At 44.0% G+C, this 25,978-nt stretch overlaps 2 protein-coding genes across 4 annotated transcripts in view; one reads left to right on the plus strand and one right to left on the minus strand.

Moving 5' to 3' along the window:
• Nucleotides 1-10,120, plus strand: part of UBXN4 (UBX domain protein 4) — a 34,482-nt gene extending 24,362 nt beyond the window's left edge. Inside the window, exons 10-13 of one of the 2 annotated variants that reach the window (XM_024122273.3) lie at nucleotides 1,661-1,760; nucleotides 3,450-3,581; nucleotides 5,252-5,454; nucleotides 7,129-7,792. In XM_024122273.3, the coding sequence (XP_023978041.1) occupies nucleotides 1,661-1,760; nucleotides 3,450-3,581; nucleotides 5,252-5,454; nucleotides 7,129-7,267 (574 nt within the window). In that variant the 3' untranslated portion in view covers nucleotides 7,268-7,792. Of the gene's footprint in view, nucleotides 1-1,657; nucleotides 1,761-3,449; nucleotides 3,582-5,251; nucleotides 5,455-7,128 lie in introns of both variants that reach the window. The other variant, XM_024122272.3, reaches the window with a different exon arrangement.
• A 1,047-nt stretch (nucleotides 10,121-11,167) lies between these two features.
• The window catches only part of LCT (lactase), a 73,654-nt gene continuing 58,843 nt past the window's right edge, over nucleotides 11,168-25,978 (minus strand). For both annotated transcript variants that reach the window (XM_007129484.3, XM_028477447.2), the window contains 8 exons: nucleotides 25,034-25,324; nucleotides 22,550-22,748; nucleotides 20,915-21,117; nucleotides 18,944-19,053; nucleotides 15,876-16,010; nucleotides 14,122-14,345; nucleotides 13,044-13,268; nucleotides 11,168-12,411 (listed from right to left, as the gene is read on the minus strand). In XM_007129484.3, coding sequence (XP_007129546.1) covers nucleotides 12,182-12,411; nucleotides 13,044-13,268; nucleotides 14,122-14,345; nucleotides 15,876-16,010; nucleotides 18,944-19,053; nucleotides 20,915-21,117; nucleotides 22,550-22,748; nucleotides 25,034-25,324 — 1,617 coding nt within the window. In that variant the 3' untranslated portion in view covers nucleotides 11,168-12,181. The remainder of the gene's footprint in view (nucleotides 12,412-13,043; nucleotides 13,269-14,121; nucleotides 14,346-15,875; nucleotides 16,011-18,943; nucleotides 19,054-20,914; nucleotides 21,118-22,549; nucleotides 22,749-25,033; nucleotides 25,325-25,978) is intronic.

Consider the following 25,978-nt stretch of genomic DNA (forward strand, 5'->3'; position numbering starts at 1 on the left):
CAACAAAGAAGCAAACAGCCCAATTTAAATATGGGGAAAGAATTTGAATATTTTTTCAGAGAAGATATACAAATGATTAATAAGCACATGAAAAGATGCTCCACATTATTAATCATTAAGAAAATCAAATCAAAACCACACCTTCTAATTTAAAGTGACCACCAGGACTTCCCAGGCGGTTCAGTGATTGGGACCCCACGCTCCCAATGTAGGGGGCACAGGTTCAATCCCTGGTCAGGGAACTAAGACCCTGAATGCCTCATGGCCGAAAAAAAATAAGTAAGTAACGTAAGTTAAGTAACCGCCAAGTCTTGGCAAGGATGTGGAGAATTTGGAACCTTCCTACACTGCTGATGGGATTATAAAATGGTACAACCGCTTTGGAAAAACAACTTGGCAGTTCCTCAAAATGCTAAGCAATTCTACTCTTAAGTATATATCCAAGAGAGTTGAAAGCAATGTCCACACAGAAACCTGTACATGAATATTCATAGCAGCGTTCTTCATAATAGCCAGAATGTGCTAATAACCAAAATGTCCATCAACTGAAGAGGGGATAAACAAAATATAGTATATAGCATACGATGGAATATTTTTCAGCAATAAAAAGGAAGGAAGTACTGACACTTGATACAACTTGGATGAACCTGGAAAACATAATGCTACTTGAAAAAAGCCAGTTACCAAGACGCCACACATCTTATGATTCCGTTATAGGAAGTGCCAGAAACAGACAAATCCACAAAGACAGAAAGCAGATGAGTGGTCGCCAGGGAAAGGGAGAGGGAGGCATGGGGACTGACTGCTAAAGGGCTTGGTTTCTTTTTGGGGTGATGAGAATGTTCTGGAATTAGATAGTAGTGATGGTTGCACAGCTCTGACTGTATTAAAAACCACTGAATTGTACATTTTAAAGGGTGAATTTTATCTCAAAAAAGCTGTTGTTAAAAATAATAAATGAGATTTGACTGTGAAAAAAACCAGTTTTCTTTTTATTTTCTCTAATTGGAGAAATATTTGACATACATTTCTCTATAAGTTTAAGGAATACAGCCTGATGGTTTGATTTACATATATTTTGGAATGATTACCATGGCGCGTTCAGCTAACATCCATCTTCTCATACACAGTTGGCCCTTGGACAGTGCGGGGTTGCAGTTGGCGTGCCACCCCCGCGTAGTCAAAATTCCATGTATGACTTTAAAGTTGGCCCTCCATGTCCACGGTTCTGCATCCATGGATTCAATCAGCTGTGGATAGTGCAGTGCTGTATTATGTGTTTATTGCAAAAAATCCACCTGTACGTGGACCCATGCAGCTCAGACCCCTCTTGTTCATGGGCTAAATGGAGATACAATTAAAAAACCTCTTTTCTTACGATGAGAATTCTTAGGATTTACTCTCAACAGCTTTCTGTATACCATAACAGCAGTGTTAGCTATAGTCGTCTTGTTGTACGTTACATCCCTAGTACTTATTTACCTTAAATTGGAATTTTATACCTTTTGACCACCTTCCTCCAATCCTCCCTCCCCAACTCTCCATAAAAACCTGTTTTCATTACACATTTCCACTTCCATTTTCTCTTAGTTTTAATGCTATCGTTTGAGAATGTGTATAAGTCAAGATGCTGACTTAAATTTTCATTTTCTCATAGCAGTGTTGCGAGAATTCAATTCCGTCTTCCTGATGGTTCTTCCTTTACAAATCAGTTCCCTTCTGATGCTCCTCTAGAAGAAGCAAGGCAGTTTGCTGCACAGGTAAATTTATGTCTTGAGTTGTAATGAAGGTAGGTGAATGGGTTATTAGAATGTGGGTGGGGAAGTTTTCCAGGCAGGATTTGAAGAGTATGAATAAGTTATGACTTATCCCCAGGAGGGAGGCACAAGATGCCTCTGGGATGTTGTGGAACTTCTGTCATGTATGAGTGCCATATGGGAACAGCATATCTGCTTGTTCTGTAAAAAGACAGATTTGCTGCTATTGTAAAATAGACTCTGGAAACTTTTCTCAGTGCTTAGTACATTCAGTTGGAGGAATGAAAAGCAAGTGATTTTCCAAAAGTCTAATCTGAAGGAGTTGTCCTCTGTAAAAGATGCAGTTTTTCTTAGTCCTCTCTCTGAATTTTCTGCAAGTTGCTTAGAATGCTTTGGGGCTGGCAGTTTTCCCACCATCTGCCAGTTGGTCAAACCTAAAGATCAATAATCTTTATTTGGCAGCAAGTATCTTCTTCAGGAATTTACTTCCAGAACATGGCCTTATTCAAGATCTGAATGGTTGTGAAATTGACATCTTAGAAGAGAAGATATGAGTATTTTCCAGTTAGTTTTTACTCTCTGATTGATTACGTTTTCAAAATGAGGCATCAGATGTCCTTTAGGATCTAGGCTTATTATACATACCGGTATTTGTTTTACGTATCACTTCAAGATTAAAATTAGGATTCAGACTTTTCTGCTAGACCTCTTCTGCATTTAGTCTGCCATCTCACTTATAGGTCCCAAGAAAAGGATGCCTAAAAAGTTATATGCCTTCTTCCACTGGTGAGCTTGGCTGGACAGTATAAAAAGTTATTTTAATAACCCTTTTCCCCAAGCTTTATAGTAGAATCAACTCCAGATAGTCTCTTTCATCCTTCTTTTGCCTTGGAGCCCCATTTGGGGCCTCCCCAAATGGGGTGCTTCTGCCACAGGTAAGTGAAGAGTGAATCACATGAGTAAAAAAAGAAAGATCTTTAATTGCATCAGTCCTATTAGAACTTCATCTCAGTACAGTGACCTAATTTTGTGACCTTATGTTGAGTGAGAACAGTGAGAGGTAGTATGACCTAGAGTAAAAAATTACAAAAAACAGAAGTTAGACTCTTCCTTTGGAAGATTTTATAAGTATAGGTGATTTAACATTGTGAAAGTGACTGTGATGCTTGCCCACTGTAAATTCCTGGACCTGGGATTATGTGTGTAGTATGGGTTGATTACGGACCATTTACTCTCTGAGACAAGGAGGAGGCAAAAACTCCTGTCATATGTATAATATGAGGGAAATTCTGGTCTATTCCAGATTTTTAATACAAAATACCTACAATCCAAATGGGTATTTGTGAGATATCAATGTAAGCTTGCCAAAGGACAGTGAAAACTCTAATTGCAAACTGCAGTCATACTTAAGATATATAATTGTTCATTTTTATTCAGTGTATTTATATAGTCTTAGGAAACATTCTTGCTATTTCGTGGTCACTTTTGAGTTTTAAAAGCTTTTAAGTACTATTTGGATTTGATAGCCTTCAGCTATTTTTTGAAGCACAAAGTTTTTATAAATGATTTTTTATTTTACATTTAAGTGAACTTTTAAAATTAAAGCAGTCATTTTGGATGCATATGCGTTCGTAATATCTTACTTTAAAAAGGTTCCACTGTAAGGTTTTAAAACTTATTGTTATGTTACAGACTATTGGCAACACTTACGGTAATTTTTCATTAGCAACAATGTTTCCCAGGAGGGAATTTACCAAAGAAGATTATAAAAAGAAATTACTGGATTTGGAACTTGCCCCAAGTGCTTCAGTGGTACTGTTGCCGGTATGTAAATGCATGTATGTTTTTTCTGTTCTTACAGTCCTGTTTGTTCTGCTCTTGATCTTTTCGTACAGTTAGAGGAAGGGAAGGTGAAAAGTGTACTGTGGGTAATTAAAATCCAAATTATCAAAAAATGTTAGATCAATTTATTGTTCCATTATCCTGGGCTTTATATTTCTTTTGCTAGTGAGACACAATATAAATTTTCAACTTTTTCCCTCATCTATTTTCATGTACAAAAAACAACCAGTAGGAGAGGAAAAGAAATGTAGAATATCTGCCTAATCTACTGACTTGGTGTCATTTATTTATGTATGAGTATATGAGTACTGTTTACCAATTTTTTAAGAAACACTTTAATCTAAAAATAACATTCATTTTTAAACATATTAATCCCATCTGATCCTAACAATATTTTAATCTCTGTTTAAGAAAAAGGCTCAGAACCTTAAATAATTTTGCCAAGGTGCCACCTTAAGTGCCAGAGCTGGGATGAGAGCTTGGGTCTTCCATATCTTGGTTAGTATATGGTAGTGCCCCCTAACCCGCAGTTTCTCCTTCCGTGCTTTCAGTTACTCATGGCCAACTGCACTTTGAAAACATTACATGGAAAACTCCAGAAATAAACAATTCATAAGTTCTAAATTGCGGGCTGTTGTGAGTAGTGTGATGAAATGGTGTGTTGTCCCATCTGGAACATGAATCATCCCTTTGTCCAGCGTATCCACGCTCTATACGTTACCTGCTCATTAGTCGCTTTCTGGCCCTCTTGGTTATCGGATAAACTGTCGAAATATTGCAGTGCTTGTGTTCAAGGAACCCTAATTTTACTTAATGATGGCTCCAAAGCTCAAGACTGATGATGCTGGCAATTTTGCTAGTCCCTTATTGTGCCTAATTTATAAATTAAACTTTATCACAGGTATGTATGTATAGAGAAAAACATAGTATATGTAGGGTTTGGTACTATCCATGGTTTCAGGCATCCACTGGGGGTCTTGGAAAGTATCCCCTGCAGGTAAGCGGGGGGACTACTGTAGTTTACCCAGATCCTGAACTATAGCCCCACACCTAAAACAGTCCTCCAGTAATCAGGATTAATTGTATTCATTGGGATCTGAAACCTTTCCCTTTTAAAAAATCATTAAGAAAGACTTTTAAAATCAAAATTGTTAATTTCATTACAAAAGTTTAGTTCTCTTCAAAAATAATTGGTTCATTTCACTGAGAAACTACTTTCTAGTTTCTGTGTTGTGATTACTCCTTTAAAGAAAAAGAGCTCCAGGAGTTCCTAGAAGTTTATACACTTGAGAAACAGCAAAAGATGGCAGTTTTACCTTCTTGCAGTAAACTAAAATCCACAGGACTTTGCCAGGTAAAAAAGTTTATCTGGGCTTCCCTGGTGGCGCAGTGGTTGAGAATCCGCCTGCCGATGCAGGGGACACGGGTTCGTGCCCCGGTCTGGGAAGATCCCACATGCCGCGGAGCGGCTGGGCCCGTGAGCCATGGCCGCGGGCCTGTGCGTCCGGAGCCTGTGCTCCGCGGCAGGAGAGGCCACAACAGTGAGAGGCCCACGTGCCCCAAAAAAAAAAAAAAAAAAGTTTATCTGGAACCTTGAGTGTGATGTGGTTGGGCCGATGTCGTCTTTATCTAGGTTCTTTCTTAATTTTTAGGCAGGAAGACCAACCACATCCATGGTACATTCTTCCAGTGGCGACTTTTGGACATTCTTGGGGACAGTACTTTACCCATTCCTTGCCATCTGGAGATTGATTAGCAACTTCTTATTTAGTAATCCTCCTCCTGCACAGACCTCAGTGAGAGCAGCATCATTGGAATCCTCAAACCTTGCATCGTCTAGCAACTCAGAAAAAAGGTATTTGTTTGTATTTTCCCCATTTGCAAAACATGTTAGTAATGCCCAATGCTTTATTCAAAATGAAAAATTTTGTTATGGATACTTTGCCTTTTCTCTGTATAAGGGGGAAAACCCAACATGTTCTGGGAAGCTCAATACCTGCGTTTTCTCAGCCATCTTTCTAAAACCTATTCCATGGAAAGCATCTTCACTGCTACTGATTTTATTATTTCATTTATTGAATTCTTTTTATCCCATAACAAAAGGCATATTTTTTTCAGGTCTGAACAGTAATATCTTTTCTTGTTATCCATGTTTTGTCTGACAAGATACTTCATTAATTTCTCACAGTCATCTTGCATGATTACTTTAGAGGGATCATTGTGCTGTAGATAATTTAACTGCCTCCTCTGAGTCATTCAGAGAAGGACCAAACTGGATGTTCACTTGAAAATGAAATAACTCTTCAGAGAGTTATTTTGGACTAGTTCCTTAACCAAGAGGCCTTACTTTTGTTGGAGATGGCCAGGGTTTGAATGGTAATACTGATAGACAGCACTAATGATCTTAGCTCATACCTCTGTTAAAATTCTACATATTTGAAAGTGGTTTACAGGAAGTATTTTCTTAGAATTCAAGATTATACCCCCCTTCTAATAATTAATAGCACAATTTATTACAATATATACCTAGTACTGTTCAATACTTTATTGGGCCATTAATAGCAAATCCTCACACCAATCATATGTGGTGAGTAATGAAAATCCGTGCCTTAGTCTGCTGTAAGGAGATCCCTAATCTTGTGTCCTTTTGACTCTCTAGATGACAGTTTGTGTTAAAGGCTGTATCAGCCCAGTCACAATATTATCTTTATTTCTTTCTTAACTATTAAGCAGGAAGACAAGTACATTACTCAAGTGGGGACAGAGAAATTGTTCTCTAGTTTTAGAACAGCATTCAAACTAGGTCTTGTTAGGTCTGAATTTCAGAGCTCTTACTGAGCAATGAATGGAAGCATTTCATCCTGAATTACTGTCATATAGAAGAGCTTGCTGTGTGGGTTTCAAAACTTTATTTCAGGTAAGGGAAAAGGTCTTGGGTTGGGGCAAAGGATGGGATGAATGTATATCCGAGCAGGTGAAGCTTCGTGTTCCACTACTGGTTTTTGTTTTTCTCTCCCTTCCCCTCTAGTGTTGGAGAATGTATTAGCGTAGATTTCACCTGTTTCCTTTCCATTTTCAGATGAAGAACTGTTTGTTCTAAATTGTCCATGCAGAAATAAATCACTCTTAAAGATTCTGAAAGGATTGAAAATTGCTAACTGACCATTTTTGTATATTAAGCTATGAATGGAGTTTGGGATAGCCTCTAGGGTGTTGTGTAAGTTATAAATAAATATTTTAGTAGATACATCAGCTTGCATAAATAATATTTAGTTGGCAAGTGGTCCCAGTTTTCTAAAACTTAGTGAGTCACCAAGAAATACATGGACAACGTGATGTGACTAGTTTGGCTTAGAGAACAGATGAAGTTACACCGCCAAAAATGTATAAAGTCTAATACTGCGTTAGATATAATGATCTCCATGGACTTTCCTTAAACTATACTAATGGCAGTTTAAAGGAAATGGCTTTGTGTTACTGCTGTTTTCATTTTATATCATCTTCTTTCCTCCCTCTTTTGTTATATCAGGGAACCAGTCAGAAAAAGAGTGCTGGAGAAACGGGGGGAAGACTTTAAAAAGGAGGGCAAGATATACAGATTGAGGACTCAAGACGATGGTGAAGATGAAAACAACACTTGGAATGGAAATTCTACTCAACAGATGTAGTGTGACAAGTACAATATGTGCAGTAATCAGTTTCTCTTATGATTTAATTCAACTAAAATTCTACTGGAGAAGTGGGACTGCTTTATGTTTTCCAACTCATCTACGAAGTGTCTTTTTATTCCTGCTTAGTGGGTTAAAGTTGTTTAGCCTCAGACAAGTCAAGAGATAAAATAACTGGCTGCTAGGTCCTTGTATATGGTAACCAACTGCTAGAAGCCTAAAATAACAAAAGGTCTGCGACAGCCTCCCTTTATCAGCTTTCTTGTTTAGTATTTCATATGCCCATTAGCCCTGTGCTCTCAGATGATATGTTTTGTTTAGGGCTGTTTTGCTCCAGAACTCCTCAGCCCACACAAAGTAACTGGTATGTCACTGAATAATTTGATTTTGAGTCAGAGCGTTTTAACTAGCCAATCAGATGATAATTTGGGTTTAACTTTTCTCTTCTTGCTCATCAGCTGCAAGCAAAATCTTGTAGTTTTTAATCTTACTTAAACACTGAATAAAAAAATCTTTTCCAATTTGTTATCCTAGCATCTTTTTGTTGCACAGGGCTCTGTGGAGGTCATGTGTCTCTGATACCCCCCTACCCCCCTGTACTGCTCTGGAACTACCCCAGGAAAGGAGGTGACCACCTTATCTTAAATATCACTGCAGGAAGAAATTTTCTGACACACACCGATGGTATGTTACTGTCTCTCCTAAGTCAGGGAGGCATCGCTTTGTTTGCATAATGTTATGGTCTTTGTTCTCATCAGACAAAACAACTGCTGGTCTACAACTAGTTCTCTGTCACCTTTATACTGAAGTTTTGCTCTCAATAATGATAATCACTCTTCAAAGAACTGAAGTACCTGTATTGTAGGACAAGAAGTAGGGAATTAAGATCTGCCATTTGCTCATTTGGTTATTCTTAAGAATTTTAGGTTCTTAATTTGACTAACATGCTACTATATGTTTGTGGTGGTGGAGACATTAAGAATGTTTGAAAAAGGGAGTAAGTTTGACTGTTCCTCTTCTAATCTTTTGTGTTTAGATTGGAATAGAAGGACTCTGACTTTATTTTGTAATGGGAGGAAGAAATTTTCCCAGAGCAAACTTCGTTTTTCACCTATGAAGTAACAGTGACTTTAAAAAATGGTAATAGTGTTGGCAAGGAAACAGTGAGACCAGGTACGTTGTTGGTAGGAGTGAAAACTGGGATAATCTTTCTGAAAAACATTGTCAGAAACCTTAAATATTTCATGCTCTTTGATCTAATAAGTTTTTCGAAGGAATGACCATAAATGCAGGCAAAATTTAGGTATAAACATGTTAAGTTTTATTTATTTTACTTCAGAATTAGAGACCAACTAAATGCCTTCTGCAGAATTAACTTTTGCTGAGGAGAAATGGCACAATACTAATTCAGCAATTCAGTTTAACATATTTATTGAGTACCTGTTATGCATTCGGGGGAAAAAAGCAGGATACAGAGCTGTAGGTACAGTATGATCTCAGCTTTTTTTTTTTTTTTTTTTTTTTTTTTGTGGTACGCGGGCCTCTCACTGTTGTGGCCTCTCCCGTTGCGGAGCACAGGCTCCGGACGTGCAGGCTCAGCGGCCACGGCTCGCAGGCCCAGCCGCTCCGCGGCATGTGGGATCCTCCCGGACCAGGGCACGAACCCGTGTCCCCTGCATCGGCAGGCGGACTCTCAACCACAGCGCCACCAGGGAAGCCCTGATCTCAGCTTTATAAACACATTTTATATAGAGGTAGTACCATGTATTAACATAATGTAAAGAAAAAAGAAAACACACCAAACGTTAATGGTGGTAAGAGTGGTTATAATTTTAGTTCTTTTTTGCATCCTTATATGTGTTCTCAATTTTCTGTAATGAAATTACTTCCATAATTTAAAAAGTGAGCTTGAAAAAGAAACATCTCCAGCAAGCATCCCATTTAAGTAAAGGTTTGTCGTCTTTAAAAACATAGCAATATGTGAATAAATAGCCAAGTGTGCCTTGAAAAAAAACAAATAGAGATTCTTAGAGAAACATACATAAAAGAACAATTCACAGTCTTTTTTTTTTTTTTTTTTTTTTCTTTGTGGTATGCGGGCCTCCCTCTGTCGTAGCCTCTCCCGTTGCGGAGCACAGGCTCCGGACGCGCAGGCCCAGCGGCCATGGCTCACGGGCCCAGCCGCTCCGCGGCATGTGGGATCCTCCCGGACCGGGGCGCGAACCCGGTTCCCCTGCATCGGCAGGCGGACACGCAACCACTGCGCCACCAGGGAAGCCCCACAGTCTTTGAGTGAGAGGATCCTTCCTCAATTTTATATTTTAAAAAGTGTACATGGTAAATTCAACACCGTATGGAAGGCTATAAAATGACATCTTCCTCTTTGTATCCTATCCCCAGTTCTGGTCCCCAGAAGTAACCTCTATTAGCAGTTTCTTTTGTAGTTTTCAGAAAAATTTTATGCATACATAAGCAAATATGTAATCTTTATTTTTTAAATAAATGGGATCATATTATATATATACTACTCTGCATCTTGCTTTTTTACGTACAGTCTTGAAGATCTTTCCCCATCAACACATAGCTACCTCATTCTTATTAACGGCTGCAAAGCATTTCACTTGATAAACTTACCCATTCTCTGGTTGCGTTCATTGGTTATTACAGTTTTTGTGCTTGTGTTTGTTTTTCTATTACAAACATTGCTACAGTGAACATCTTTAGGAAGGTGTCTTCTTAGCTGTGGAAATATACTTGAACATCACTGAGTCAAAGGGTGTTTGCAGTTTGGATTATAAAAAATGCTGGGGAATTGCCTCCTGTAAAGGCTCTGAATTTACAGCAGCTAACAGGTAGGAGGATGTTGATTTCCCCACATCCTTGGCAGTACTGTATTATACTTTTTCATCTTTGTCAACATGATAAATGAAAAACTGTATGCATTTTATATGCATTGTGTTGATTATGAATGAAGGTGAGCATCTTTTAATATTATTGATATTGATTTATCTTCTGAGAACTGCCTGTGTTTGCTTTCATTTTGTGTTTATCATTTTTCTTACTGATTTATAATTTCATGTATATTAAGTAAGTTAGCCCTTTGTCTAGCATATGCTATAAATATCTTCTCCCTGTTCATCTTTTGATGAGTATGTTGATGGTAATTTCTTGCCACAATTTTTATGTGGTCCTGTATCAGTGTTTTTCTTTATGGCCTCTGGGTCTTAAGTCTTGATTATAAAATACTTTTCCCATTTCAGAAAGTAATTTAAAAAAAATTCACCCATCTATTCTAGCATTCTCGTGGTTTCATTTTTTTACATTTACATCTTGTATCCAAGTAAGGGATGCAGCTCCCTTCCCCCCGCCTGTGGCTAACATCCTCAAGAGCTAACCTGTGAGCCACCTCCATTTATGGAGTGGTCCATCATCCACCTGCCCCCCGCCCCCGATTTGGCAGGCCGCCTCTGTCATGCACCGTTCCCACGCGTGGCTGGTCTGTCTCGGCTCTTTTTTCCTTTGTTGATCTTTCTATTCTCTCTGTTTCAAAACTACTTTTTATAATTAGCTTTATAATATATTTTATATTCTTTTTCCCCCCAGATTTATCCTGGATCTTTTCTCGTTTGTTTCATGTGAAACTTTATATTATTCTTTTTCATGTCCCGCCCCCCCCTAAAAAAAAAGTTATATTGACTTTAGGTGTAATTGACAGCTTATACGAATGTCTCTGATACCACTTTTAGAACCATCTTCACCCCATCTGATAAACTTTTTCTGTCTATTGGTAGGAGAAAAATGCTTGTGCCCCGCAATTCTGACTGTCAGGTTGGGGCCCACGGCAGTGGAACATTTTGATAGGAATTTTCTATAGATACAATTCAGGTAAGGAACGCTTACAAGAAGCAAAATTTCGAGTGTGATTGGCCTTTTAAAACCAGTTGAAAACTGCTCTGTTTTTTTTTTTTTTTTTTTGTGGTATGCGGGCCTCCCTCTGTCGTGGCCTCTCCCGCTGCGGAGCACAGGCTCCGGACACGCAGGCTCAGCGGCCATGGCTCACGGGCCCAGCCGCTCCGCGGCACGTGGGATCCTCCCAGGCCGGGGCGCGAACCCGGTTCCCCTGCATCGGCAGGCGGACGCGCAACCACTGCGCCACCAGGGAGGCCCCTGCTCTGTTTTTAAAAAAACATTCTCCCAGATATCTAGAAAGAATATATAGACTAAACAATTTTGAGTGTTCCATACTGTGACTGAGTAGCACCTCCGAGGGGCATTGATGAAGAAAGACTCACTGCTACTCAGCATATGTTTTGTGAATGAGCACACAAATGCAGCAGGTGTGTTTCCTCTGCCCTGTCTCCAAAATGTGCCTGCCAGGGACACTGAGACGTGGCCCTCTGGCCTCCAGAAGCTGAAACAGCAGAGGATTACTGTGGTGAAGCTATATAAGCAGACAGTCATAACTTCTGTGGAACCTGCCTTCTCAAGGAGAAGCACCCATAGAAGATAGGACACAGTTAATAGCACCTTTTTTAGTTTCTGAGAAACACAAGATAAGAGTCTGGGAGGGAGCTTGAAGAGAGAGGGCAGGAGATGACATTGCAGTTGATTGTTTATGAAAAGGATTGCTATGGTTCTTACTAATGTTTTCGCCTTTAAAATCTCTGAAAATTAAAACAGCCCAGTTCAGTGGCTCACAGAACCAGTAGACGCATTCAGTATCTACTTATTTCCACAAGAGCCACTCTCAGGGTCATCTAATGCCCAAGTGAATTCCTGATACTGGGGCAAGGTGGAGATATTTCCATTTTAATCAGAGACTTGAAATCCTTCAAGTTTAATTAGTATCTAATAGTGCAGAGACTTTGTATAAGATCCTCAGTGGTCCTGGAGGTGGCAAAGGCTTCAAAGAAACTAGGCCTGTTTTGCAGAACTGGAGGAGGTGGTAACCTGTTCATCTGGTGGTGTTTGCTTTTGCTTGGAGCACATACAGTACTTGTAGGACAGAAATGCCACACCAGAGACTCCAAGAAGCATTAGAGCAAAGAGTACATACAGTGCTGTCTGGGCCTCTGTTGTACCCAGCCTGAGCCCCAGGAACTGAACATCCTCTTCTCTCATGGGACTGGCGGTGGGCTCAGCATCTAGGAGAGGACAACAGAGGCAGTGTGTGCACCAGTACAGACGGAGTTATCAGATGTATGTTAACCTAGATTAAGCCCGAGCCAGATCCTTGCAGTAGAGAAGCCTACAGGGTGAGCACATTGCGGAGGTGACGATACGAATCCTTCACACTGAGTTATGAGCCTCTGAAGGAAGTCACGTCGTTTTAGTTTTGAAGCATCCCTCTCAGTGATTAGAGTATAATCTATACTGGATAATTGTCTCTTAATTTGTATAGTAATTTATACTTTTTCAGTCACTCAGCAAACATTGGCCACCTTACATTGTGCCAGGCACGGTGTTTGATCCTTGCATCTGCCCAGCGTTCGCCTAGTTTCTTGCCTAAGGCTGCACGGCAAGTTAGTGGTAGGGCTGGGACAAGAATCTAGACCTGCTGTTCCCAGACCGGGGCCTAGTTTCTCGATGTAACTTTAACCCTAATTCCTTTGTTCCATCCTAAGAATGTCTGGAGCATTCAAAGAACAGAAATGTTGGTTGAATGAATGAAGGGGATGGAGAGGCAGAGAGGAGGGTAGTAAACTAGAAGAAAATAGAAACAGGCCCCCTTGCCCCTCCCCCTCTGGCTTTTGTCCCTCCCAGAGCCATGTCTCACCTTGCTGCAGACAAGGGTGTGGCCCTGCAGCGGGGTCAGGGAAGCCGTTGCACCGGACTATGGAGGCGTAGAACTTGGCCGACGCTTTGGGGATCCTTGGCAGAGAAGTGTCAGTATAGTTCACGAAATGCACACCGAACTTCTCTGCGAAGCCTGTGGCCCACTCAAAGTTGTCCATCAGAGTCCAAACCGTGTATCCTCGAAGGTCCACCTTATCCTGCACAGCTGCCCAAAGAGAGGCCCCAGCCTAAGTTTCCCTGGTCTTCCAAGACACCTTTCCACCAGGCCTACTGAGGCCGTGCCTGCCCACAGCTTTCCTACAGTCCCTGCGTGGAGGTCAAGGTGAGCTTTTTTCAGCTCTTTACGAGAGCTGCCCACCCTTCGCATGCAGGAATCGTTAGCTGGTCCTCCATGGGTGATACTGCAGAGCCATCTGCATTTTCTAGAAAGGCTCAGCCCTGAATGGGAGTCAGGAACATGGGTAGACTAAATCCTGCTGGGTCATCTGTAATCCTCCTTGTCTTCACATCATGGGTTATTGGTCTTGGACAGAGCCTTAGAGTGTTAATGCTCTTCCCTATAGAAAAATGGCCCTCGGAAAATATTTTATCTGGAATAAGATTTTCTAATCGTTTCTTTTACTCAGCATTACTTACCATTTCCGTGTCATAGTCCCATCCCAAGTTGTTCTGCTGAGCTAAGGGCCTCAAACTTTTGCTTGGGGAACAAAAGATCATACAGACAATCCCTCCAGCCCATTCCACCTGGCCCCTGCCCAGACTGTCCTCAGGAGGGCACTGCTGTTCAGGGACATTGACACCAGAGGATCAAGCAGAGCGAATGACAGGCCAAGAACTCGGGTCTAGCTGTATCAGGCAACAGGGTTTGCTTGCTGAGCTTAAATCTAGGAAGGAAGAATCTTAGTGTGCAGCCCCAAAGGCTTAAACCCAAAAGGAGCTAGAAGCCTCGTCTTTCTCATCTGGGGCTTGTGGATGCAGTACTGCCCTGACTGCAGGCGTTAGCATATGTTTCCAGCAGTGAAAGGTGCACTTGGAGGAAGGGCGGGGGCCTGGCATACCTTTAAGCGCCTCGTTGATGTAACTGCGGAGGTAGTAGATCCTAGCAGTGTCATTGAGGTCTGATTCTTCGCGCTGGGACACTCCATTTTCTGTTACGTAGATCGGAGGGTTGTTGTACTCCTCCTTTAACCAGTTCAGGATCCTCCTGAAGCCGAAAGGTGTCATCTTCAGCCAGAAGGAGCCAGAGTCTGGCCAAGAGCGATCTGTGATGGAGGCAACTCCCCTACGAGTTCAAACGCTAAGGATTAGGTCTCGATTTGTAAATCCTAGGAGGCCCTCTGCACAAAACGTAAAACAGGATTTACACTAGAAAAAAACCTAGATTTTTGCCTAGACTCGAGAGTCGTAGCTACACCTAGAAGAGTCAAAAGGCCTTAGATTCTCTTTTCACTAGTTGTAGTGGCATCAGTCAGTGCTGGTGTAACTTTGGACAGGCCACCTAAGCTCTCTATTCTGCTTTCTACCTGTACAGAGGAATGGTTTTACTCATGGATCTAACCCTCCACGGCTCTGTTAACAGGCCACACCTCACACTAGATGTGAAAGGGCTCTGAGTTTCCCTTACCGTAATCTCCCATGGGATGTGAGTGCTATGTCTTCAGAGAAGAGGCTCCCTTGAGTCACCTACATCTGGTCAATGCCACCCGCAGGCCACAGGCACAGCCACAGGCACCAGTATTTGGGCCCCCATTCATGTGATGATGGGGTAGATATGCTGGGACCTGCCTCAAGTGCCCAAGACCCTTCCTCTCTCTCCAGCGATGGGCAAGGAGAGGACATCAGGTTGTGCCAGAGGGAGCTCTGTGGGGGCAGAGCTCATGCATTTCATTATGAGGAACAGCGATTTAAATATTTCTTAACGTCCAAATCCTTCAGGAAAAAAAAAACGTTGCGTTTTATCAGGAGCTGGATTTATTGTTCACCTGAACTGCATGTGGGGCATTTCATAAGCTTGAGCACAGGTGCCTGGGGAGACAGTCCCAGGACCCAAGAGGCAGCAAGAGTCAAGTGGGTGCGTAAACGGGGAGCAGCAGGGAGGCCTCTCAGCCCTGCTCAGCAAGCCTGACTGGTAGGTTGCAGGATGCAGTGGGGATGTCAGCGCTTGTTTCCAAAGAAAGAACCCAGACAGAGTCACAGCTACTGATGGGGAAAGATGCTTGTCAGAAAAGGGACAAAACAGTGTGCACACATAATTATCCTGGTTTTTTTGTAATAAACATTTCTGTATAACTATATAGTATATAAACTGTATATAATATAAATATATATAGAGAGAGGTAGTACACCCATACACACACATATATACTTCTGAAATGACACTCAAGAATTTCCTATTCTTGCTTTCCACTGTTTCTACTGTGAACATATATTATTTGTAATACAGAAATAATAGTTTAACCTCTACCCTCAAAAGGAAAAAAGAAGCTTGTTATTTTGACTGAAATAACATCTGGTAAGTGAAACAAATCTGATGAAAAAAGAAAACTGAAAGAAAAAAAAGTTTTTTTTAAATGTTTTTAAAAACTCTAAGCCTGTCTGCTTTAAATGGAAAGCATCTTGGAAAGCCTAGCCTGAATTACTATCTGACTGATAGAGGTTCTTTTAGGTATCTCAGGAGATGGGGCTCATCTTGCAAAACCCCCAGGATACACAGCATCAGGAGGCAGTTTCAGAGGCTGTACAGGCCTCTAAGTGAGAGAAGAGGAGCACTTTGCTGTCTTTTCCAGAGATTGTTCCAGGCACCCTTCCTTACCTGTCTGCATCAAAGGAAGAGATCCAAGAGGCATAGTTGAGATCGTAGGCCAGGACAGTGGTGTAGTGATTGAACCCAAAAAAGTCATAGGTACCGTTGATCCTCCTCTTCTCACTCTCTGTGAACTCAGGGAGCCTGGACGGAAAGGGCCGTTAAGGACGTGGGGTTTGGGAAGAGAATGTGCTGTGGGGTGTTGGTGGAGGGCTCTAAACTCAGGTACCTGGAGGTGACTACAGGCCTCTGACCGGGAGCAAGGAGAGACCCTCCCAGCTGCTGCTGAAAGCGCCTGAGCCTCCTCCTATCAGACTACAGACCTCGCCTCCCTCTGTCGTTGCAAGACCCTCTCTCCCTGTTGCAAGTTTTTACTGTGGTTTGTTTAGGCGTGCTACTTTTCTCCAAAGTCAGTCCTCATTAGTAGGGGAAATACTTTTACAAATTGAATTGATTGAACTTTTGAGATTTGGACTTTTCTGCTCACATGATTTCACTGCACTTTTAAAAAAATTAGTTAATTTATTTTTGACTGTGTTGGGTCTTCGTTAATGCAAGCGGGCTTTCTCTGGTTGCGGTGAGCGGGGGCTACTCTTCTTTGCGGTGCACGGGCTTCTCATTGTGGTGGCTTCTCGTTGTGGAGCATGGGCTCTGGGCGCACGGGCTTCAGTAGTTGTGGTTTGCGGGCTCAGTAGTTGTGGCTTGTGGGTTCTAGAGCACGGGCTTAGTTGCTCCGCGGCATGTGGGATCTTCCCAGACCAGGGCTCGAACCCGTGTCCCCTGTATTGGCAGGCGGATTCTTAACAACTGCACCACCAGGGAAGCCCTGCACTTTCTTTTTAAACATCTGGTGGGATATTTTCCTTGTATTCATTTTTTTTAAATTGAAGTATAGTTGATGTACAGTGTAGCACCAATTTCTGCCGTACAGCAAAGTGACTCAGTTATACACACGTAGACATTCTTTCCATGTATTCTTAGTGAGACTTTTCTATACAATTAGATCAACATGCACTTCTGTGCAACACTTAGAGGTTCGTCTCACCCAAATCCTGACTACATGCTGCAGGTTTAGGGTTGCCTAGAGAATGCCCTGCTTAGGTGCCTGACACCTCACCTTGACCTTTCTGCTACCATTAACCTGGGGAAGAACCTTCCCTCCCGGCTCGAACCCGTGTCCCCTGTATTGGCAGGCGGATTCTTAACAACTGCACCACCAGGGAAGCCCTGCACTTTCTTTTTAAACATCTGGTGGGATATTTTCCTTGTATTCATTTTTTTTAAATTGAAGTATAGTTGATGTACAGTGTAGCACCAATTTCTGCCGTACAGCAAAGTGACTCAGTTATACACACGTAGACATTCTTTCCATGTATTCTTAGTGAGACTTTTCTATACAATTAGATCAACATGCACTTCTGTGCAACACTTAGAGGTTCGTCTCACCCAAATCCTGACTACATGCTGCAGGTTTAGGGGTGCCTAGAGAATGCCCTGCTTAGGTGCCTGACACCTCACCTTGACCTTTCTGCTACCATTAACCTGGGGAAGAACCTTCCCTCCCTGGGGTTTCTGAAATACTGGGGCAAAACTAAGCCCCCGCACCCACACCTTTACTTCCCTGCGCAGGAGCCAGCAGGGGCTCCTCAGGTCCCATGGCATCAGGCTGAGCCCCTGCGCTCGGCCTCCAGGCCCACCACCCTGTGGCCTTGACCCTCCCACCACTACTGGGCCAAGTCTCCCGAATTCCAGCTGCAGGTGTCCCACTCATTCCGACCTCTAGGCCGTTGCTCACACCCCTCCCCATTGGATGGAAGGGCCTCTGCTCTCCCAAATGCTGTTCCTTGTCAAGGCCCAGGCTCAGCTGACGTCCCATCTTGTCTCGTGAAGTCTCCTGGTCTACCCAGCCTGTCCTGATCTCCTCTGAGTTTTCCTTGCATGAAGAAATTGGGGAATAGAATTCCTTGGAGCGATGAAGGTCACTGTCTTCCAGCCAGTGTGTCAGCACTTGAGGAACCATATTTGAAACCCCCTCTTTGTGTGGACCCTGCCGGGCCTGGCCCTGGCCTGGGTACACAGTAGGTGCTCAGCAAGGTTGTGTTAATGGACTGGAGCACTCCTTGCTTGTTGGAGACCAGGGTTGACAGATCAGACCTTTTGGCTCAGCAGGACTTGCCCTAACCAGGCCAGCACACGCGTGCATTTTAAGGGCCAGGATGGATTATTTCATCCTCACAGGTGGGCTGTATAAGACTCAAAGGCTGTGTTAGGAATGCTTGCCTTTTGAATTCTTTTACCCTCCCCTCCCCTTCTTATGGTCACATGAGCTACCTTGGAGCTTGTGAGTGTGTTCCCAGAAGGCCAGGGCGCTGCGTCCCCTTCCCCACACCACATCTCTAATCCCCAGCTGGACGACTCTTAAACTGAGCATGGGCCCTGCAGTCAGACAGCCTGCTTTCAAATCCCAGCTCCATCACTGAACAGCTGGGCGATCTTGCCATAATGTTTGTGCTTCAGCTTACTCATCTTTAAATAGGAGTGAAAGTGCCGATAGAAGATGGATAAATGTTAGCTGTTGCTGATGTTGCTGTTACTTCCTTGACGGAAGTAGGACTGCCTCGGTGCAAGCCATTGCCACCCGCTGGCCAAAGGACAAAAAGCACTCGGCTAAGAGTCACCCATTGCTACCCACATTCACTCCTAAGGTGATGAAATAGGATAGGATGAGCTGCGGAATTTGTCCTTGGAGTGAGATGGTGGGTCGCTAAGAAGTAGGTGCCCTGGGGACGGATTTCCTGGCTATTCTGAAGAAGAATAATAAGGGCAAGTGCCTTTTGTCTCAACTGCCTGTCACAGCCATGCCAGGTCCTGGGCTAAGCGCTTCACATACACACTCGCGAGTAATCTTCCCGGCAAGCAAGGAAGCTCAGATAGACAGACACGGCTAAGGCACGCCTCTCTGACCCCAACAGCCATGCTTCTCATCACTGTGCCGTACACCCGGGAGCCTCAGCTGGGCACCACAGAGCAGACTTCCTCCCAGCTCTCATGGCTGAGTGCGTGGCGCCAGGACCTACCGAGACTTGTTGAGGCCTGCCGCCAAGCTCCTGTCACGGACCCGTGTCTTCATCACCTCGGGGTAATCCCCATTCTTGAAAATCGGATGTGCGAACCAGCCTCCCATGAACTGCAGGTGGGGTTAGGAGGGGACAGTCAGTGCCGACATTAGCAGGCAGGCCCACAGGAGACCGCAGCTCCCTGCTCAGGGGTCGCTGACCCCAGGGCCCCTTCTCCCCAACCCAGTCTGAGCGTGCCTTTCTTCTGCGGCTGTTCCCCTGTTGCAGCTCAAATGCCCACAGGTCTTGTCACCCCGCTGGGAGCTCACTGTGGGCAGGGTGATGTTCTCACCCACTGTAGCTTGAGGGATGTGAACCGATTTGAGCATGGGCCCTGGACTTGACAGACGTGGCTGGCTGCCCTTAGGAGGGTCCTGCAGAAGAGGGGGAGAGACCCCAAGCCTCCAGGCCCTGATTTCCTCTCTTCCCACAGAGCAGGTCCTTCCCCGTCCTCATGCCTAAGGACCCACCAGAACCTTCTGGGGGGGAACCAGGTGCAAGGCTGGTTGCCCAGGCAAAGGATGATTCTTCATGGGCTTTGGACTCGCAAAGTGAGGAACTTTTCAGTCTGTTTTCTTGAATGAGGTCCAGGCCATCCTTAACCCTTAGGGGGTATACGTGGCAACCAAGTGCTATGACGCTGTGGGTCCTGAGAGGCTTCTTCTATCTCGACATCCTCCCCTCACCTGCTGGCTACTCCCTGAAATGTGGGGTGAGGACAGCCTTCCATTCCCAGTCAGAGATGAGGCTTGGAATATACTTGCTCTGGTAGAAGCTTCAGTTCACTCTGAGGTGAGAAATTGTTTCCGTGGAAGCTGATTTTATTAGGGGACATGCGTATCATAGACCTGAGCTGCAGGATCACAGTTCACAGACGAGCTGTGATAAACGAGACTACAGCCTAACATTTCCTGAGGTTGGTTTTGATTTCTGAAAACAAATTATTGCTCTAATTCACCAGTTCTGTGAGTCTGAAATGAGGGAATGAATTAATTTTGTTCCAAGGCTTTCCCCCCAGCTGGCTAGCAAATGGGACATTAAGTTCTTGTTTGCACTTTTTAATTTGACCACCTTTGTCAAGTTCGTTTGTGAAGAATTTGGCAAACCAAGGCCATTGGTGTCCTTTCAGAAATGCCACAGTCTGCGGACTCCTCCTCAGAGCCTTTAAAAGCGGGGAGCAATCTGGAGAGAGAGAGAAGCTTGCTTTTCTTTCCTGATGCTGAAACATGGGAGAGGGTGCCTTCAGACCTCTTCAGAGACGGTAGCAGGAGCCAGGGAAAAGCTATGGCATGAAGAGCACCATTCTCTCTCTCGTCTTTCAGGGGCCCAGGCTGAAATAAGGGTGGGCCGTGTTGTTGGGACCTGCTTACTTGTGCCTCCACTTCCCAGGAGCAAGATTCCATGACCAAAAGATTCATGTCCTTATGTGAAGCTCATGGAAAATTAGGGGCGCTAATGAGTTTCACATAATCTAAAGCCCCCAACTTAAGGTAATTCTTAGGCAGAGTAAGTAAAAATCAGATGGTGACACCTAGAGGCGAAATGTGATATTGCAACCCAGTTCTATTAGCTCCTATAGTCAAACCACAGATTGAAAAGGCAGAATTTCTTTCTCTTATTTAGCTTCAAGCCAGTGTTGCATCCAGTAAGAGCTATATGTATAAATGATTTTTTTAAGACTTGAAAGAAAACTCAACCCCAAAGAACTTTCATCACAGCAAACCTATGAGGTAGTTAGGTCACCTCCATTTCAAAGATGAGAAGACTACAGTACAAAAAGTTTAGATGATTTTCCCAAGGGCACAAAATAAGGTAATAGCAACGCAGGGCCTAGATCCTAAATCTTTGTTTCGCAATCTAATTCTGTTTCCATTAGATCATGACGAGGGGAAAAGAGCAAGAGTAAGAACAATGCCCGGAGGAAGAACAGACCTGAACGTATCTCCTGGCGGCCTCCACCTCCTCCTGGTTGGAGGGGTCTCTAGGCTCAGCCCAGTCGCTGCTGATGGTGATGGAAATCATGCCACCTTGACGGGCGCGGTACACATCGTTGTACAGATGCCAGGCCTCAGCATGAGCCTTTATTAGGTTATGGCCAGCAATGTAGGGACCAGTGCCAGGCCTGGAGGAGATTCCTGGAAATATACACATAGATGTCAGTGAAGAATAAATGTGGCCAAGAATATCACTTTCTGCCTATAAATGGCCTCTTCGTGTTTGGGAGAAAGGCTGAAGATTTTGGTTTTAGGAAGAATGGAATTCAAATCCTGGCTCCACTTCTTAAAGCTGGCCAGGTAACTTTGGGTGAGTAATTCAGTCTTTCAGTTCCTTCCTCTGCAAAATGAACAACAGAGAGTTCTTAGGAGAAGGAAATGAAACAGTTGTGTGTGCAAAGCACCCAGAAGTACTGTGTCTGGCAAAGAGAAGGCACTTGATTGATAGGTGTTGGTTTCTGTACCCCTTGCCCGAAGAGTGGCTCATATGTCACAGGCAAAGTACCCAGAAGAGTGTGTGCCTCAGGAGGTGACATCCTGGCACTCTGCGGGGACCCACAGTGAAAGTGAGAGTTGGAGAGTACAGCTGATGGAAGCAGCCGACACAGAGATTCCTTGAAAGCAAATGTTATGAGAGAGGCTGCCTCTCATATGTTGAAGGAATGATAAACCAAAGCGTCAACCAAAGACCAATGGGAGATACATCTGTTAATGGGTCGAAGCAGATCTCCCCGTGGCTCTTTCCAGCTTTTACATGTAATCCCAAGGAATCACATAAATGAACACAAATTTACTCTCTAAGGCTCAGAACTCAAGAAAAGGAAAATTAGGGTTCTCCAGGGACAAGGACAGGTCCACAATTCCTTATTAAAAACTCTTAGGAACACAGCACTGTAAATCAACTATATACTTCAATTAAAAAAAAAACAGAAAACCCAGGGTTTGATGTATTTTGGAATTAAAAGGTTTCTGTGTCTTGGAAAAGTAATAAGTTGGATATAACATAGTTACATGTGACGCTGGCAGGCCCCAGGACAGCTCCCCATGATTGAGGACATTAATACGTCTGCGGCTGAACTTTTCCAATTTTAGTATATGTGCTGCCGAAACGAGCACTGCTCGTGCAGAACTTTTGAATGTTCACTCTAAGTGGGATGTCACCTCACACTGGTTCAAGTCAGGTTAAGCCCAGGTCAGCCAAATCATATATTGGAAACTTTTGCATTTTTGGAGTTGGAAAAAACACTGTGGATCTGTACAGTCTGATGTATTGTCCTTTCCTATATCGATAGTCCACACCCTTGATCTCAGGCAGCTTCCTATCCGAGGCAGATCAGATGTACAGAGAGAGCAATGGAGCGATTTGGATGTATTGAGACGTGAAGTTCATGTTCAGCAAAAGCGGTGTCAGAAGGGGGAAGGTCTGCTGCCTGCCAGACAGCCCTGAGCAGAAGGCGGGGGAGCCTTCGGGCTTGCGTAGCCGCCTCCTCCAGGGCCACCTGGATTTCATGTCTTTGTGGTGCTGAGAATGCCACACTCCGAAGAGCTGACAAGGGGGGTCTGGGACCGTTACCTGGAGCTGCTGTCCCATAGCCATAGCCCTGGTTAGCAATGACATAGGGCTCGTTCAGTGTGATCCAGAACTTCACCTTGTCCCCCAGCCTCTGGAAGAGCACATCTGCATACTCCTTAAACCGCTGTACAACCGTCTCATTCTCCCAGCCTCCGATGTCCTGGAGTGCCTGCGGCAGGTCCCAGTGGTAAATGGTCACCTGTGGAAAAGCAAGATCAGCATTTCCGTCAACCTCCTTTTCATGGGAAGCCAGCAATGCCGTATGAACCAGCGTAAATGTCTACTGCTAAAGCTGAGGATGAATGATGTGACAAATAAGCCTCAAAGGTTCTCTGGCCGGAAGGGTAAGACAGCAGTGTTGAAGCATGAGAAATTCATACATCTGGATCAGAGAAGCCTGGGTTTGAGTCTCAGCTCTGCCACCTACCAGCTGTGTGACCCCGGGCTCAGGCACTGAGACCTCCATGTCCCGGAATCATTGTGAGGCCTAAACCACATGGCAGAGGACATGAAAAGTGGCTGACATCCTGCCCCCTCTTCAGCAAATGTTACCTATGGTTGTAGTCAAGGATCCGAAATGCTGGAGCTTCAGAACCTCTGGGATAGATTGCACTGAGAGTCTGAGGCTCTGAGGCATTTTGCTTGTAAAGGGGCATCCCCATGGACATCTGTCTGGAGGTTCTTTCTGAGGACCTGGGAACCCTTTGCTGGAGAGGGGCCCCTATGGCCATGTCCGTGTCATAGCCTTTCCTCTCTCCGGGTCTTCCCTTGATGCTCCTGACACACCCCATCTTGGCCATGCCAGGGGTCTCCACTGTCCTCAGTCTCCACCGGGCTGCCAACCATCTTCAGCTCAGACCCAGTCTCTCCCTTTGCCTGAAATACCCTTCCCCTGCCTGCCCACCCACCCAGACTGTCCTCTTTCTTCAAGACCCATACCTCCTTGAAGCTTTTTCTGGCCACAGCACTTTTCTTTTCTGCGGTGTCTCAATGCCCTTAAGAACTACCAGGAATTCCCTAGAGGTCCAGTAGTTAGGACTCCATGCTCTTGCTGCCAAGACCCTGGGTTCGATCCCTGGTCGGGAAACTAAGATCCTGCATGACACGTGGCATGGCCAAAAATAAATAAATAAATTGAAATCTATTTAAAAAAATAAGAACTACAAAATCATTTAGCCCTGAGGTGTGTTCTTTCTGATGTTCTGAATTGTTTTGTGTAATGGAGCTTGTTTCCCCCCAGATCTTGGGCTCGTGCAGGGCAGCCACTGGCCCTCCCCTCTCCATCACAGCTAGTGCTCACACGCGCTGTAATAAACGCTGCATGGATGATTTGTTCCTGCAGTGTTAGCAGTGTGAGAAGTCCAGGTAGCACTTTTATTTGTAAAAATCTCTGCTTTTGGGGTGGGGGGATTTCAATGCGGAGATTATGCTGTGGCTGCAGTGCATAATCTCCAGTCAATACAGCAGAGGAAACACACAGTATCATAGAACTAGTGCCCTCCAGCCCTTTATCATAAATGGCCCAGGGGTAAAGGAGAAGTATTCTTAGGCTCCCAAGTAAAATGTAAAAGATTTGGTGACAGCAAAGAAGCCCACAAATGAGCTTCTGTATTATTATTCATAATAACTCATGGCTTAAAAACACGTGCACTTTTGCCTCAGCAGTTCTGCTCCTAGAACCATATTCTACAGATAAACTTCCACCCTAGTGTAATTATGTATCTATGGTTACTCATTGTAGTGTTGGTTATAATGGCAAAAGAGTGGAAACATCACAGGGAAGAGTGTCCATTAATAGGGAAGTGATTAGAGAAGTAAGGTACAAACAATTACCACATAACTAAAAAAACAAAAAAACAACAAATGAGGAAACTATGTATGGATATGGAAATATCTGTAAGAACTATTGTTAAACAAAAGCAAGTACCGGGACTTCCCTGGTGGCGCAGCGGTTAAGACTCCACGCTCCCAATGCAGGGGGCCCGGGTTCGATCCCTGGTCAGGGAACTAGATCCCACATGCATGCCACAACTAAGGAGCCCGCCAGCCACAACTAAAGAGCCCACGTGCCACAACTAAAGAGCCTGTGAGCTGCAACTAAGAAGCCCACGTGCCACAACTAAGGAGCCCGTCTGCTGCAACTAAGACCTGGCACACCCAAATAAATAATAAAATAAAAAAATTTTTAAAAAGCAAGTATCAAACTGTATGTATCATACCATTAGGAAAAAAGAGGGGAAAAGGCATATACATACACATATACACATGCCTACTGGTCACATACACAAAAGGACCTGAGAACCCAGCAAACTTGGTCACCTGTGAGGGAAACAGATGGCTAGAGGTCAGGGGCAGAAGGAAAATCTTTACTGATCATTCAAAAATTAAATTTGAAAATAGCATTTTTTCACACAAGAAATGGGCTCTCCAGCCCAGCTGGCTCCCAGGGGACTTGGCCAAGGCCCGGTCAGGGCCCCAACTCACCTGGGGCTGGATGCTGGCAGCCTGCAGCGTGTCGATGAGCCGCACGTAGTAGTTCAGGCCCGCTTCATTGATGTATTTGGTAGTTCCGTCAGGGAGGATGCGAGTCCAAGAGATGGAAAAGCGATAGTGGGTCACACCCAGGTTCTGCAGGGCGACCACATCCTCGGCAATCTTGTGATAACTGTCACAGGCCACGTCTCCAGTGTCATCATTCCCAATCCTCAGTGGTGTGTGAGAAAACGTGTCCCAAATACTGAGCCCTTTGCCATCTGCTCTCCACGCACCTTCGATCTCAAGATGACAAGACATGGTCTAAGCAAGTCATGTAGTCAAGCCCTTCCCAGTCAGTGGGTGAGTCCTGAGTCAGGACATAAGTCGGCATCACCTTCTCTGCCACCCCCCGATTTCTGAACTCCTACAGCTTCCTGTACATACTTTCTGAACATCACGGCACTGTCAAGCTGCACTGCACAATTATGTGCTTGCTGACTGGCTTTCTTCCTACAAGATGAGGTCTAGGCATTGCGTCTTTCATCTTGGTGGCCCAGCAGTCAATGCAGCAGTGTCTGGAGTATGGTGGGTGCTCACTAAAAGTTTGAATGAACAATTCCACACGCCTCAACCCCAATCACAGCCAAACAAATCCCAATGATGCCAGATGTAGAGGCAGAGTTTCTAATCAGGATGTGTATCACTGTTTCTGTGCCTCCTTTTCCTCCTCCCACCTAATCTGTAAACTGACCACAAGCCACCGGGCAAACGCCTACCTATGGGCTTACGTAGTCTGAGAGGTGTAATTTCTATAATTTATTTTATTTTTAACATCTTTATTGGAGTATAATTGCTTTACAATGGTGTTATAATTTACTTTAAAACACTTAAGCATATATAGTGTGATACTCTGTGATTGGCTGCAGCTAAGGTAGTGCTGGCATTCTCAGCAAG

This window comes from Physeter macrocephalus, chromosome 2, assembly GCF_002837175.3.
Source record: "Physeter macrocephalus isolate SW-GA chromosome 2, ASM283717v5, whole genome shotgun sequence".
Taxonomy (NCBI): Eukaryota; Metazoa; Chordata; class Mammalia; order Artiodactyla; family Physeteridae; genus Physeter; species Physeter macrocephalus.